General features: G+C 33.0%; 1 protein-coding gene across 1 annotated transcript in view; it reads left to right on the top strand.

The window, feature by feature from the left end:
- PsGEF (Protostome-specific GEF) overlaps positions 1–17,100 on the top strand; it is a 101,304-nt gene that overhangs the window by 42,359 nt on the left and 41,845 nt on the right. The window contains exons 6-14 of the mRNA XM_076401873.1: positions 7,044–7,246; positions 7,336–7,482; positions 7,560–7,769; positions 10,428–10,683; positions 15,135–15,314; positions 15,368–15,564; positions 15,623–15,794; positions 16,020–16,133; positions 16,231–16,441. Of these exons, the coding sequence (XP_076257988.1) occupies positions 7,044–7,246; positions 7,336–7,482; positions 7,560–7,769; positions 10,428–10,683; positions 15,135–15,314; positions 15,368–15,564; positions 15,623–15,794; positions 16,020–16,133; positions 16,231–16,441 (1,690 nt within the window). The remainder of the gene's footprint in view (positions 1–7,043; positions 7,247–7,335; positions 7,483–7,559; positions 7,770–10,427; positions 10,684–15,134; positions 15,315–15,367; positions 15,565–15,622; positions 15,795–16,019; positions 16,134–16,230; positions 16,442–17,100) is intronic.

Here is a 17,100-nt window from a genome sequence, read left to right as displayed (position 1 = left end):
TTGTGAAGAAATATATTTTTCAATATATTGAAATAAATCATACAAGAAATGAATACATTGTCTGAATTTATACCAAGTAAATCGAATTTCTGGGAAGTTTTACTTGTTTACTTCAGTTTGAAGATAAAAGCGGCTGAAGGTTATGCTGTGTAAACATGTGGTGATTTTGGCACTGAAGATAAAAAGTGTGAAGATTTGAATGACTCGGTGAAATCATCAATGGGAGTCGCCATCGGCAGCAATTTATGCCTTTGAGTCGAGTACTGTGCGAAACATTGCCGAAATTCGAGGAAAGGTACGACAATGCTATTCTTCTGCATAATAATCCTCGACCACATGTTGGAAAACCCGTAAAAACATCTGAGCTGTCAACATCTGAAAACTGTCTGAGCAGCGCTTCATTTCTTATAGATATACCAAAAATGGGTCGATTCGTGGAAACCATCAAAATATATATCGTTCTATAGAGATGGAATCCGTAAACTGTCTGAAAGATCGGAAAAGTAGCGGCTATTGTGAACAATATTTTGAATTAGATATAGTATACCAATTTTTTACAATAAAGCTTTAAATAAAAAAAATCCTTTAAGACTAATTTATAGACCAATATATAATTAACTACGATGCTCTCAAAGTGAGTTCTAAATTTTTCTTAGGATCTAGAGAGCAATTTCTCAAGGTCTTATATTGGTTTAAATTAATTTGAAGCAAATATCTTAAAGTGTATTTGGTTCCTTATCTAAGGTACCATCTTTTATCGGGTATGAAGTTCATTTACTACTTATACCAAAGTTATAACTAAAGCATATAAAAGTCTGAATTGTTTTTATTCAGTTTTCTTGAGTTTTATTTCAATGTTTCGTAGGCGATGCTTATTTACGTATAAAATACTTTAAACGTCGGAATGAAGCTCCTTCTTCCCATAGACTATAACTTTATTTGTATCTAAACGACCACAAACGTTTATTTAAGTTCACATCGATAATCAAGTGATCAGGCCTAAGATTTATCCGCTATTGTTTATGCAGGTAACGAATTATTTATTTTTGTCAAAGATCTTTCGATTTACGGATTGTTCGCGTTCGGTAACGACCGCCGACGGTGGTTTTGCATGTTTTATTTTGGTTGTCGGTTGCCGTCGGGTGGATATCGATTTTTGTCAGGCTCTTTGCCAGTGGGACGTTGGGTGACCGTCAACGAAAGAGAAAATAAAACGAGGACGTATATATCGGAATTTTAATGAGTTAACGACGTATCCAGCGACTGCTTTTTTATGAACCGCTGCTCGTTGCTTTATGTCGGTTATGGAGACGTCGAGGATGGTGCAGATTTGCATCAGCGGATGCTGGATAAGGAAAATATGGTTAGCTCCAGTGATTTGATTATTAACGATTTTTTTTATATATGATAACATAAACTTAGGTTGGCGAGAAAGCAATCTCGATTTTGTTTTATAAATTATTTATAAATAATTAATCTTATTAAATTGTCTGTACAAAAACAATGTGCGATACAATTTTTTTAACATAAATAAGATTATGTGTTTTGAATTCCTTATTCCATTGTTAAAAACATTGTCAATTGATATAACTCCCAAAACCTGGGAAGTCAGCAAACGGAATAAAAGCCTATAGACCTATATCACTGCTGCCAGTAATATCTAAGGTTTTTGAAAAACCCATGTAGAAAAGAATAAAACCGATCATAGAGAGAAAAAAACCTAATACCAACACATCAGTTTAGGTTTATGAACAAGCACTCAACAATTGACCAGGTCCACAGAATAACAGATGTTATTGAAAAAGCCTACGAAACTAAAAAATATATATTTTAGATTATATTATATAATATCTTATTAATATTCTATATACTTAGATGTAGCACAAGTCTTAAATAAGGTTTGATATGAAGGCCTTGTTCATAAACTACAGAAAATGCTACCAAAATAAAACACCGAACTATTAAAATCATATATTACAACCAGAATGTTTAGAGTCAAACAAGAAGAAGCTTACTCTATAATAAAAGAAGCTAAAGCAGGTGTACCACAAGGAAGTGTGTTGGGACCAATGTTTAATCTACTCTACACTTGTGATATACCATAAATGGAAAATATTACGATGGCTACATTTGCTGATGATACTGCGATTATAGTTGTCGCAGACAATAGTGAAGAAGCCTCACGAAAATTACAACAGGCAAGTGACAATATAAATAATTGTGCAGTTCACCTATAAATAGACCGTACAAGCACCAATAGCAGTAAATAATATTATCATTCCCTATAACAACAACGCTAAATATCTCGGAATAAATCTCGATGCAAAACTTCGCTCGAAGGAACATATAAAGAAGAAAAGAAAAGAACTGGAATTGAAATATAGGAGAATGTATTGGCTAATTTGAAGAAAATCACAATTATCAGTACATAATAAATTGTTATTATATAAGCAAATACTGAAACCTATATGGACATACGAAGTTCAATTATGGCGATGTTCTGCAAAGAGTAACATTAATAAAATACAAATTTTTTAGAACAAAGTCCTGAGAGGTATTGTGGGTGTACCCAAATACTATATGCCTGATTACCTTCATAGAGACCTTCAGATACCTACAGTCGGTCAAGAAATTAATAGAATTGCAAGGGGGCATGAAGAAAGACTCCATTCTCATACGAATATTGAATTATTGCAACTTTTCGATACCACCAGAACAGGACACAGACTTAAAGAATGAAACCAGCTGATCTGATCTGATCATCTGATTGTATAGTGTTGTGTAGTGAGGTGCATATATTAAAAAATTCAGCAGTGACATGTATAAACATTATTTCACCAGAGACTGAGATAGGGTCGATGGGTCCTCCTAGTTATATACCTAGATTTAAGTTATCATAAAGACAAATTGTAGGTTAGACGGAAACGACTAGTAACAATGTATTAATTAAATAATAAAAAAAACTTGATATAACCATGTCAATTAACAGTCGTCTAACAGGTCACGTTCCTTAGTAAAAGTGTGAATACTATTTACACTTAAAAGCCGTATTACTTCACAATGGCATAATCAGTGATTTTACAAGAAACGTATGAAAACATGAAACTAATTATAGACTTAATCAGATACAAAGAATACAACTGGAAAGTTTGTGCTGATTTAAACGTTGTTGCTATATTGCTTGGACTACAGGGAGGTTTTACGAAATATTGTTGTTTTCTCTGTTTGAGGTATAATAGAAACAGTAAAAACTACTGTGAAGGTAAATATTGACCAAAAAGAATTGAGATCGTTTGTGGCAAACCAAACGTTAAATATGGATCTCTTGTTCCACAAGAAAATGTGATTCTTCCACTCCTATATATAAAAGTTGGTTTAATGAAAAATTTTGTCAATGGATGTTCTATGTTCGGTTGTAAATATATTTTTTTATATTTGAATTTTCAGATTCAGATTTTCAAAATTTTTTTTTTAATCGAAAGGCTGCACTTCTGAAGTGGTCCCATTGGAACCAAATCAGGATTTATTGGGGAAAGGGGCGGAAAACAAGGGAAACGCTCAAATTTCAAAAGCACGTACAAAGTTTTTATATATGTTTACGTTTATGTTTTACATACATACGTTTTTACTGATGTGATGAAAAATCAGAAGTAATTTAGTGTAAAAACTATTCAGTTTCCTTTTTAAGCTCAAACACTGATATCAGGCGTCGCAGAGCAAAGCAAACAGCTGTGTATATTGTTTTGACATTTAGAACGTTATGTTCACACGCGGAGGTCACAGTCGATTCTCTTAACGGAGGCAGACAGAACTTTTTTTGTTCTAGTTTGCTTGGCAAATTTGTCAGTTCACCTAAGTTAGGTAGCGGACCCCAGGTCCTGAAGCGTTCCTTATTTTTAATCATCGATTCTTTAATGCCTTTTTTCATCATACGGGCTGCACTTTTAATTGGGCTATCCATTGTAATACTTCATATATTGAGTAAATATCTAACACTAAAAAGGGAAAAATAAAATATTTTTAACAAAAAAATTGAACCGACTTTAAAAACTGTTATTTTGTGTAGACTACTATCAAATCGTCCAATTTAACATTTAGGCTAGATTGTTTTGCAGTTGTTTACATGAATACTTTCTATTTTCATCGGAGATATTTCTAGAATACAAGTATAGATTTTCCTAGAATTTTATTTCCACACATCTAATCTTTTTGAATGAATTTGTTTTTTGGTCACCATATTCTTCAGTTTAGCGATATTAACTTCAATTGAAGACGTTGAAGGCCAACCAACCACATCTCGACCTTTTTTACATCATTACTCATATACCCATGTTTTTAAAGTCGGTTTACCATCAGCTTCCTACTATATTTTCAGCGATTCAGCAAACTTGCCCATACAAAATGTTATTTGTTCGATGTTTTTGTTCATTTCATAAATCATAAAGCATACTCCATATAACCAAGAAACCATATCAAATGACCTTCAAACTCAGCGTTAGTTTAGAAGTCATTTTTGTCAACCGATAAAGTAATTTAGACAGTATTTTTAAACTCACTTTTTTATTTTTAAGTTAACTACCATAGTCTGTTAGTCATGTGACTCTATAACTGCAAAAATTATTTAAATTACTATTTCAAGCTGTGTTAAAATGCAATTTGCTCAACTGATTATATAAAACTAAAGAAAATATTTGATTTTCTAATTGATTTATGAACTGAAATAACCTGTCCGGCGATCAGACACAATGCTTCACTGCGGTAGTGTTTGTGACTGACTCGGTATCGCGTTTCTTACACGACGATCGCCAACGGAGCGAAATAATTCCGTTACTTACACTCAGCGGGCCTAATGGACGAACGAAATCCGCTTTATTATATTGAGGTAATTGACGAGTTATATACACGTTCTTTTTCGTCGTTCGCGTGGTTTATACTTGCCTGGCGGGGCTGCGAACAATTTAATCGCAATTTTGGCGAGCACACCAACCGTTGTAATGATCCATTCTTTTTAAATTTAATTAAGTGGTACTTTCCCATTATTCTTTCGAGAAATATGAGTCTAAACAATAGACAATAGGCTAAATGACTGTAGTAAAAATGACAAAAATATTGATTTATAATAATAATATACTATGGAAGGATTATAAAAAATACATTTATTTTAAAATTAAAAGTGGGATTAGAAAGATTTTACCAAATAAAAACACACATTTTCAAAATTCGTCATGGTAAGTCAAACAAAATTCAGAAGTGCTACGAAACACTAGCGCTACTTATCGTTTTTAGTTAAAAATTGGCATTGACCAAACAATTTTGAAGGGAAGAAAAGATAAATGAAAAATTAAACTGGAATTTATCAAGGCAAATAACCTAAATTTTCCTAGGATCAAATCGTAGATAATGACTGTACTGTTTGACCGTAACTGAAATAATAATTTTAATAAGAATACTAAAACTCTTACATAATTGAGCGAGTATTCCAAGCACACTAACCATGAAATATGGTAGACTATTGAGGAACATTAAGTAAAAATTCTATCAATATTACACTTGGCAAGAAAGTTAATAAATGCAGGTAATAACTCTAAAAAATACCCTATATAGTAATAGTATATATAGTATATATAACAATATAGTACTCAATTGAGAATTGTGAGAATAGTATTATTGAAATCAAATGCCTTGTATTTACTAAGATAGATCAAAATGGTATCGATGGAAAACCTACTGAAAAATTATATAATGATAATTCGGAGATATAGATGCAAATGTATTTGACAAAGCTACCAAAATATTAATTTTGCTTAGATGATGGCAACTACAATACAAAAAAAGGTTTGAATTATAAACATTTAACCATGAATGTTTGCTTTTCTTAAACTTTTTGCAGTAGTACTGTAGAAAGAAAAGGTCTAAAATGACTTTGTAATATTAGGATAAATAAAATGAGCAAATTGTAATTTTAAAGTTTACTTCAATAAGAGCCTTACAATCTTATATATACCATTACCATACTTCATCAAATAGTTTACAAAATCTGTATTTAGACTGAATTTTATCTATATTTTAACTTAATATGTTTTCCTATGAATTCTTAAACTAGATCTCTGCTTAGCTTCTTTTACTTTATTTGACTTCCGTGACATTTTTGTTAGTTTGTCATAATTTTAAATATGTGTCACTTACCTTTTACCTGGCGAAGAAAAAGTGATACATCATCGAACTATTTGATGTACAAGAAACCTTGACCTTTCGTAATCTAACCATGATGGGATTTGATTGACACTTATTGAGGGCTTGAATTTAATTAAAATTTTTCATATATTTGAGAATATATTGTCAATAGTGAACAGTAGTGAGTGTTCAGTGGTTTCAGTTAGAATTTTCTTTTGTGTAGTTGTCATTCGAATTTTGTAGCAACCTATACTGACTTCATGCACACTTGTTCCACTAAATCAGTCACATTATATTAAATATAAGTTTCTATATTATCTCGTAACTGGAAAAAGAACAACATTATTAGGGACCCATGTGCACAATAAACAAAATAAAAGGGGCCTAACCTCAAATGTTATAATTAAAGGTAACTGTGAATAAACTATCTATGTTCAAACTATACTGGCTCGTGCCTGCATTGTAAGAATCAATCAAATCTCTAAGCCTTGGAACGAAAATACACAACTTTTTTGGAGTTTTTATTGTTATGTAATAGGAGTCCTCACACTATCCATACTTATTAAAATGTCTATGCAGACTGTTCAGTGTGACCAAAACTACTACGTCACGTCCAGATTTAGAGGGATTTAGCGCGCTTTTAAAATGTCACTGTTTCAAATTCAATTTTTCTTTCGAATCCATTTATTCTCAGAAATAACTTTAATTCCGGGTAAAGTAAATACGTATGTGGTAATTATCATAAAGTAGTAGTAGTTTTTCAAAAATAACAACCTAGCCTATTATATTCACTGGCATTTAAATGTAAATATTTTAATAAAGTTTTTTTAGCAATCATATTTCATTAAAGCAAGTTTTTTTTATTCTAGGTCATCGAAGGATCGTATCGCTTGCTTCCGCAGTCAGAGGGTCGCTTAGGCCATTCTTTGATCTCCAATGAGTGCGTCGATGCCGACTTTCAGGTGACCGGTCACCGACAAGCCGCAGATATGGGCGAGAACAATCAGGAAAGCTGTGGAAGCGTCACCGAGGAGATCCTCAGCTTGGACGGGATCGATAACGAGCTAAAAAGGTGAGTCATCTGCTCCCTCGTCACTTTTGTTTTGTATCCCTCCCATAAATATCATCTGAATAAAAAAACATGTGTGATTTTAATTCCAGGTCAACGAACAAGGCCATTTTGAGCGAGCAGCAAAAGTATGCGGACGAGAACCTCTTCCTGCGATACCTGGAACTGGACCCGACGGAGGGTCCGGACGCGATTCCAGCCGCGATGCAGCGGAAAGCGACTGGCAACAAATTTGGCAGGTCGGTATCGGTGGCCAGAGAGTCTGGCGAAACTTTCGCCATACATTATGCATTCAATTGTTCCGTTTGTTTTGCAGGACGCCGTTTACGCAAACCAAGCGCCTGGTGCGACCGGCCAAGTCCGGATTCGGGTTCTCCGTCGTCTGGACCCATCCTCCCCGCATCGAGAGGGTGGAAAAGGGTCTTCCCGCCGACCGAGCCGGTATCCTACCAGGAGACTACATCATTTTTGTCGACAAGCACAATGTCGTGATGATGCCAGAAATAGATATCCTTAATCTGATTAGGTATGTAATTATTAATGAGGTTTTGGCAAAACCGCATGATTATATTAGCTAACAAAAATGTTTTTTTCAGTTCATTATAATTTTTACCCATGGATTACTTAGGAAATTAATTAATTACACAAACAATATTTAAATGGTTATTTTCCTGTTTTTAATGACATTTATAATAGATTAAAAAGCACATTGGCAGTTTATTGGATCTATAAGAAATCAATTAGCTCATGAAATCGCTGTCTTTTAGTGTTTCTCTTATTAGTGCTCTCTGGACCTTTATACCAACAGTAACTCGTAAGCATTGTTGCATTCGAGAGGCTTTTACATATTCAACCTTCATGAGAAAATTCGAGATGATTGTATTTTTTTATAAATTCTGAGGGAAAATGAGTGTAGTTAACATATCACCCTTGAACATTTTCTAAGCTTTCTTTTCCTTGTCTTTCAAAACTAAACCGAACAGAAGAACCTTTACAAGTTTGCATATGCAACCTTTACAAGACTTCATTAACATATGCTTGACATGTACTATCGGAGTGATAATATTCTTTAACCCAAGGGCGAAAAATTTCAGAATAAATGAAATATATCGTATCTCTAAAACCATAGCTAATCGATATTTTTAAGTTAATATATAAATTCAGCAGATGTAAATTCATGAAAATATATTACTTTTGTGCCTCAAACATTTTTATTGTTGGGCATTATAATGGTGATTTTGACTGGCTATTTAAATAAATATTTAATTAATTTTTTATAACTTGATTAGTTTCTGTTTGTAACGATGAATTATTATTGTTGAATATAACAATGAAAATATATCCTGTATTAACGTTACAGTATTATTTTTTATTTTGTAATGGCATATTTTGATTCATATACAAATATTGATTAAGCTGCCATTATTTCGAAAGAAAATATATTTTTGTGCTTTTATGTATTTTGAACCTGAAGCATCTATTGGTGAAAATGTGAAATATGTATATAAAAAACCGTTAGACAACCTAATATAACTGTTTTTGAAGATAGGCCTGGAAGACGAAAGAAGTTTAAAGACAATAAATTGCAAGACTTATTGGACGAAAAACCAGCTCTCTAAAGACTTTAGATAAGACAGTTAGTAGCTGAAGAATCGACTATTTCCAGATTTTTACGTGCAATGAGAAAGAACAAAATGAGTTTCAATGGCTGCCATACAGAAAAAAAAATTGAGAGATCCACATGTACACCGTAGCTGAATTCATGGTCATAAAATTCTGTTCTGTATTACAAGCTGCTTAAAGCGAATGAAACTGTTGTTTTTTTTTTGTTCTGGCCTAAAGACCAGGCGGTGGAATGCATGACGTATACCTGGTTGAGGAGACTTGCCCTGGAGTGACAAGTTGGACCGGGTTATGTGAGACTGCCTCTGGGCTTACCAATACACTAAACCGAAACCGCCTCACAGTTGACCACTGTGGATCGCTACTGCTACTGCCTTAAATTTGGGGATATGGCACCCGTTGATCAGGCAGCCGTTATTGGGCACGACGGCCCGGCGATTCTATTGATTCGCGAACCTGAGTTAACACACAACTGGATACTGTTGTATGGGGGCAAGAGTTATGACTGTAGCGATGGATGAGGTCGTTTTAGCTTGGAAAAGGGGGGCGAGCTTAGCGGTGACGCAGTGCTAAGCTCCCAGCATGTTGACCAGCTCGCGAACAAGCGCGTTTTCAGAAGAACTTGAGCTGAGTTGTTGTTTGTGGAATGATTGAGATATGAAGTGCTTGATTTCTGGAGTGTCAGTTTCCCTATGAATTTGATTATTTCTGACAAACCATGGAGCGTTTAATATTCTCCGGAGTAGCTTATTTTGGAAAACTTGAAGCCGTTTAATCTGGTTGGGTGTAACAAACTTGAAGTAGACATTAAATCCGTAGAGGAATACGGGCCGAATTAACATCTTGTAAAATAAGTATTTAATAGAGATGGGAAGTCTGCTAGAAGGGCAGATCAGAGAAGATAGCAAGTTTGCTATCCCCGAACCTTTTTGGATTGCTTTCTGGATTTGGGAATGCCAACCGAACCGCCGGTCGAAGTGAAGACCTAGGCACGTGACGTTATCCAACCATAGAATTATTGCGATGTCGATCTTAAGTTGCGAGACGCGCAGCAACCTCCAGAATTTGAACCACTTGACCGCATGATCGAGCTGCTTCTGTAAACGTTCATGAATTGTAACTTCGAACCTGGCGGCCGTGAAGAAAGCAGTGTCGTCAGCGTAAAATGCGATGTCAATATGCTCTTTTCTCGGCAGATCTCAAATAAAGAGTTTAAATAAGGCTGGGGCAGGAAACTGTTGTTGCAGTCAATTGATAGAATTGAACGACATATTATTGGAAGAAAGATGGGAAAATACTGTGGAGTATTATGGAAAATATATTCATAAATATATATATTGTACCAATTTTTCTTAACATATGCCTTTTGAAAGCGAATAAATTGTCAGAATGACGAAGGTGTCACCTCACTCTCTTAGAGCCAAGAATACATAGAAAAAATGTCATTTGTTCGGCAATAGAATTCAAAGTTAGTTTAACTGGTTTAATAACTAATATTGCAATAAATCATAATATAATTATAAATAATAAAACTAACCAATATTTTATTCATTAATTTCAGATCCTATGGAAGTCAATTAGTTTTAGAAATATTCCGAAGAAATCCTTCGAGGAACGGTTCTGTGCCCAGTATACTCCAGAAATCAACCACGTTGGTCACACCCTGCTCGATACGAACCGACAGCAACATAAATTTACCTAATACCACGGCCGTGGTGTCGCAACGTAGGCCATCTACCGTCTGCTCGACGAACACCGCTTCTATGGACTACCGCAGACGAAAACTGAACCTTCCCCAAGTCACCTTTAGCTCAGAGGTCGGTAATGGGCTTATAGTATAATATAACAACACCAAAAAATCGCGCAAATACGCTTTTTATTTGTTTTTTTATATACATAAATAAAATTATTTTGTTGTACAAAATGTTTTCTTTTAAATTTCGATGTTGCCATATTTGTATATTAATCTTTGATTTTACTTTTTTTATACCTCAGTGGGCCAGTATTAGTACATTATATCCTGTATAAGTCCTGTTATGTATTTATTTATTTATTGTATATAATTTTACCCACCGTTAGAATATGCTTGCGCTTAGTTTGTTTCGTTTTTATTATATACGGATCGACTGATATATGATTTTTGATACGGTTTTTGCTTTTGACGTGATGAGGATTTTTTGTCGTTTTATGTCCATGTGTTTATTTTGTTATTTTTATTTTTATTATCATGTACAAAATATATGACTAAGTTTAAATTTTCAATTTTTGAGTTTCTTTTATTTAATTTATCCCTATTTTGACCGGATATTATTTTGATGTATTTACTAGTGGCTCAAATATATCTCAACCGTTTTTTTAAATAGCAGACTAGACATTTGATGTCAAGCAACTCAATTTTATGTTTTATTCCGGATACTGTTCGTCGTATGTAGGTGAAAATTTGGCTATGGAGAAATTAATTACAATAGTTTACATCTATTATTATTAGCTTTATTAAAAAATATATGATTATTAAAGCAGTATTCTAACACTTTTTGAAACATCTGCTAACATGAAGTCCAGAAGTACTGGATTATATCACGATAAGCTCCTTGTTTCGTTCAATGCTCAACGATGTAAGGACCTGAATCTAACTTCAACGTTACAAATATGGGGCAAAGTGTAAAAAATTGGCCTACTTGGAAGTGTATGAATATATAGTCTATTCAAAGTAGCAGTAAACTCACGTCATCTCAATTTATGACGTCATAATGATGCAATGTTTTTGCATCATCTCTGAGTTTTAGTTCATTTTAGCTTTCATATACAAACTAATAATAATTAAACAAAAATACTGTAATCAAATATAATTTATTTTAACATTATAGTATATCTAAACCATATATTATCGGAGGACTTACTACGGTTAATTAAACAGCCAAAATAGTTTGTAGGTTAGAATTATTATATTATATTTACATTGAACTCTTTTCTAACCTACCTATGGTATCTCCTGGAGGCTTAATCATCCACACTATCCACCTAATTTATAATTTTACATTCAGCTAATATATTTTATTTTAAATAGAGAACGTATTTACCTTTTTATGTTTATTTATTCTTTCGTCGTTGCTGTGTTTTTTTTGTCAAATGATTCTGATATCACTGTATGACTTCTTAGTGCCGGCTTGGTGTCACAGTGGCAAAGGCGACAGAACGGACCTCTTACTATTGCGATAGCCGCGGGCTCAAATCCTGCCGGGGCATGGTCGTAAATTTATGTTTGTGATTGTCCTAGGCAAGAGCGTAAAATCCGACAACGAAAATTATTTTAGTCACGCCAGTAACCAGGCTGGGTAAGACCTGATGTCTTCTGGAATGATTTCTAAAGTTGGTCATTCGCCAGTCGGTAGGCTTAATGCACGAACCGCGGTTCGGAGCCCACGTTAAACTGTAGGTCCGGTCCAGATAAACCCCTAGTTGGCAAAAGGAGACTGAGTTTATTCTGTTACTGCCTGTGTACATTTTTCTTAATAAAATTAGATTTAATCACTGCATTTTCTTCTGCAAAATAGTTAGTATCCATTCTCTCCTCGTATATTTGAACTAAATGCTCATATATATTCTGAACAATTACACACGTATATATTCACATAAATTTTTTACACTCTACAATACGATTTTCTACAATTTTCCTATATATTATTAATAATATACCCACCTTTAGTTGATTTCACTCTCATTACCCTGTCTTGGTATTGTCAGCATTGAATTATAATCCCTTATCCAGAAAGATTCATTCACTCGCTGTCACATTCTGGACCAGTATTCAGCAAGTCAATAACTATGTTGTTCTTGTTCAATGTAACACTAGTTCACAATTTAAGCATTTGTCAATTTCTTTTTCTATGTGTATGATGGAGTTTCCCCAATCCGAAGGGTGTTATTGTTGACAATCCTTTCCAAATATCTAAGCAGTTCTTGCCTGTATATCCTTTTGAACCTGCATATCTATTGTAGCAATTTTTTGTCACATCCCATAAAAATTCGATTTAATTGAATATGCAGTGATAGAGTAACACATTACACTCTGTGCTATATTATTTAGCCATCTTATTTATTGTGTATCTTTTTTTCAGGCCTATTTCTAAAAGAGTAAATTAAATTACATAAAACACTATTAAACATTTCATTTATATTTACCAAGTGATAATTTGAAATAATTCACTCTTCAACATGGTATCTTGAAAACTTAATTTATGTTTTGCAAGCCAATCCTTAGTTACAGCCTTTACCGACTACTTTAGATTTTTTTGTTGGATTCCTGTTTCTAGCATGAAGAACAATATATCTGCAATGAATTATTAAAAAGTATTATAATTAGAGAAAACGTAATTAAATTTTATTCTGACGGTTAGCTTTTTCCATCAAGCATTTTAAAATTCATCATCAAATAATTTCAAAATACCTACATCTGTGTACAAATTGAAATAACAAGTCTCACTTAATTTTATTATATGCTTTTAAAAAAATTGTATTATTTTAAAAGTAATGCCTTGAGGTTGCATTGGACATCTTGGTGGCTTATCTTTATACTATTTAAATCCTCTGTTTCCTAATAAAGCTTGAAGTGATGACTTATATCCCTCAAAGAGTTGCATATTCTTAAGTTTTTTATGGAACACGCGACGAGCATAAGAAAACATGGATGAAGGTCATGGAGAGCGATCTAAAATATAGGATTCTAACATTATCCGATGTTAGAGCTGTTGTGTTAATAAACTAATTGGATGCACTCAACTGGATGCGCACATAAAAAAAAGTTTCCCGTTCTTGTGCTTTTTGCTATTTTCTTATTTCTGAGGTTAACAGCTACATGCCAGCTTAAATAAAATGAATAAAATTTTTAGTTTGGTGATATATAACATCTTCATTCTTTACTGGATCGTATTTCATTGAGAAGTAAATTTAACGATATCGTTGCTCTTTAAAACACAATTCATTACAATGCGATTACAGTTATCAATGGTTTAGGACAATTAGTGTAATTGAATGTTGAAAAACTTAACTCAAAATACTCAAATATTTTGTAATAACATTTATATGATTTTCATCAGAATTACAATCAAATGTAGATCTAATGATGCCTACTAAGAGCTATAATGTTAATATTAATATATACAAATTTAACGAAATCTATCAAACAGTATTCATAACTAGTTTTTTTGTCTTTAGATTATGTTATAATTTTTATTCATTTCATTTAGTTATGTTTTCTAATGAATTTTGTTCCAGGAACATATAATATATTAATAGATACTTGCTGGGGTGAATATAGAATTCATAAACCCAATTTGTCTCAGATTCTCTATAATTTGTTCATTTCTTCGATTACCAATAAAAGACCTAGTGTTTTGTTATTTTTCTGAATTTTATTAAACATTTACGACCAACATATAAAAATTAATAAATAAGTGAAAACGTAGAATTGGCAATTAAAAAACAAGATGTCGATTATCTTAATTAACATGCGCAAACGAATCTTATACTACATCCTGATTACTTCCCTGTAGTCTTGAGCTAATCGCCAACATTGGCGAATTTGGTATTGGTTGAGATATGATACTCTCCCCACCGTTGGCAATAGTCATCAATATCGAAGACATTCATTTTTAGAAGCTCAATGAATCGACAAAGTTTTTAATAAACTTCATATGATGTAAATAAAGATCAGACTGCTATCAACTGAAACAAGTAATAAGAAGGAGCAGTATCCGGTGAATGCGGTGGATATGTCTTGACACGTTTATATAGCGCTCAAACGTTATGTCGTAAAATCATTTTAATCCGATCTTGCTTAGTCGCTCATTATATGTTCAAGTAACATAACAAGTTCTTCAAGTAATCCAATAAGTACCAGCTGAACAAATTGGGTTTATTCGGTTGATAACTCGATATATTTTTAAATAAATATGTTTCTAATATATATCAAATTTAAAGTACACATCAATTAAAATTATTCTAATTTATTGGTGATCTCTTATGATATATATTATGATCTATTGATTATTATATAGATTTATTTGTACTCCTAACAAAAATAGTCGTTGTACGCTACAGATGGCATACAATATTTTAAAATAATTTTTGTTAAAAATTTTAATATCCGTTAATACCAGTATTGTTGAAAATTTCTTAATATTTGTAAATATTACATTATAGAAAATTGTTTAATTATTTATATACTTACATGTAAATTATACCTAAAAACAATAACGTTTCTATATAGAAACCTGTAACCAATTCAGAGGAAAATAGGAAAAGAAGTATGTATCAGCTAATTGTAAAGGAGCAGCAGTACGCCACTGCTCTCCAGTTTGCTATAACCAGATTCGTGTCGTCCTTGGCTGAAAGAAGGGATCTTATCACGCCTTCCGAGCATAGGATTTTATTTCAGAACTGTGATGAAGTGAGTACTGTACATCATTCACAAGAACAGCTAGTAAAGGAAACCAATTATAGTTGCTGAGGATAACCGAGGACATCCTGGATCATTTGGTGCGTGAAGATGGTGAAATGGACACAAACCTGCTGGTGCGGGTATATAGATGCAAACTACACGAAATAATCACGTCGTACAAAAGATACTGCGCCGGAATTAAAAAGGCAGACTGCGTTTTAGCTAACAAAATGAAGAACAGCAATTCGGAATTTGTAAGGTACCTTCACCATTTTGTAGTAACTGGAATTCGCCATTTTTTCATCAAAAAATTGTAGATTTGTTCAGTGCCCCACCATCCCGCGAAGAAGGCCGGATATCACCACCTTCATCCACAAGCCCTTGGAACACTATAGAGAAGTACTGAAGATACTTATAGCTGTTCAAAGTCAAACCCAAACTAAACACGAAGATTATCCTGTGATAAATCAAATTGTTCACGATTTGCAAGTAAGAACACATTCTACTAATTTAGTTTGATATCACTTATAACTAATTATGGATAAGTAAGAAAATGATTGACGAAACAATTTCAAAATTTTAATGTAAAAATCATTAAGATAATAATTTCAAACAATTTAATTTAAAAATAAAGATGGCGAAGGTGCTAGGATAAGATGTAGAACACTGCCATGGAATTTACTAACGAAAGAAATAATAAAACTGAACTTACAGGTTACTTATAGAGAAATTACTTCCGAAGGGGGACTAATGGAACCTTGTGTGGAGGGTAGACCATTGCTATCCCTACAAGACCTAGAAAATAGATTAGTTTTTACTAAATGTAAGGTAATAGAACACTTTATTTAAATAACATAGAAAGATGATGTTAATTGCTTGCTTTTACTCTATTGATTAAATATTTATATTGGAACTTTTTTTATAGCCTTTCGTACTAAATAAGCCAGGACGTCAGTGGATTTTCGGTGGTGATCTAAGTAGAGTGGAGGGCAGAAATGTTCGCCAGTATTGGACGCTGCTTTTCAGCGATCTTCTTTTGTTTGCCAAAGTCTCCAGGGATCGAGTTCTGTTCATTACGGAAGAACCGCTTCCCCTAGCTCACGTTACCGATATGTTTTTTAACATTAGGAAAAAAGGTAAACCTCACTCAAGTAATTAATATCTTCGGAGAAAGGAATCTTAAAAAGGAATCTTCTGAGAATGCGCCGATAGTTAAGTAATTTAGAAATTAATAATTTATCAAATATTTCAAAAATTTAATTTGAAGATATTAGAAATACTTAAAAAGTCACATAATTTTTTTTGCCATTAGAAATTTCTTATTCTTGACACGTGGTTGCTCATACTTCCGTCAGTCAGAGAGCACTCATATATTATAATTAAGAAAAATGGTAATTTTTTTACTTGTTTTGAATATACAATTTAATTATTATTTTTGCACTTATCTCATGTTCTATTTAGGGGACCATGATACAATTTAGAGTATGTAGGCGACGCTAAATTTCCGGTTTCTAGTTAAAGTAAAAACAGCAATTTAATAAAATCAGCAAAAGAAGAAGAATAATTTTCTATCATTCAGTAAACCAGCATCATAGGTAATTGATTGGCCTGTGAACAAAACATATGTTAAGCATTTCCTATTCAATTAAGAAGATCGACTTTAATACTAGATTGTTTAACTTTAACACAGCAACTTTAATATAATAAATTTGCGGTAAGGTAATAAAAAGTAAAATTAAGGGGTTCATTTACACCTTAAGACAGCCGAACGTTTAAATTTAAACACAATAGAATA

Source organism: Rhynchophorus ferrugineus, unplaced genomic scaffold (assembly GCF_030347505.1).
Source record: "Rhynchophorus ferrugineus isolate W39M unplaced genomic scaffold, kcgeb_rfMv2 rfM4, whole genome shotgun sequence".
Classification (NCBI taxonomy): domain Eukaryota; kingdom Metazoa; phylum Arthropoda; class Insecta; order Coleoptera; family Curculionidae; genus Rhynchophorus; species Rhynchophorus ferrugineus.
The sequence above is the reverse complement of the archived record's forward strand: the minus strand, read 5'-3'. Positions and strand labels throughout refer to the sequence as shown.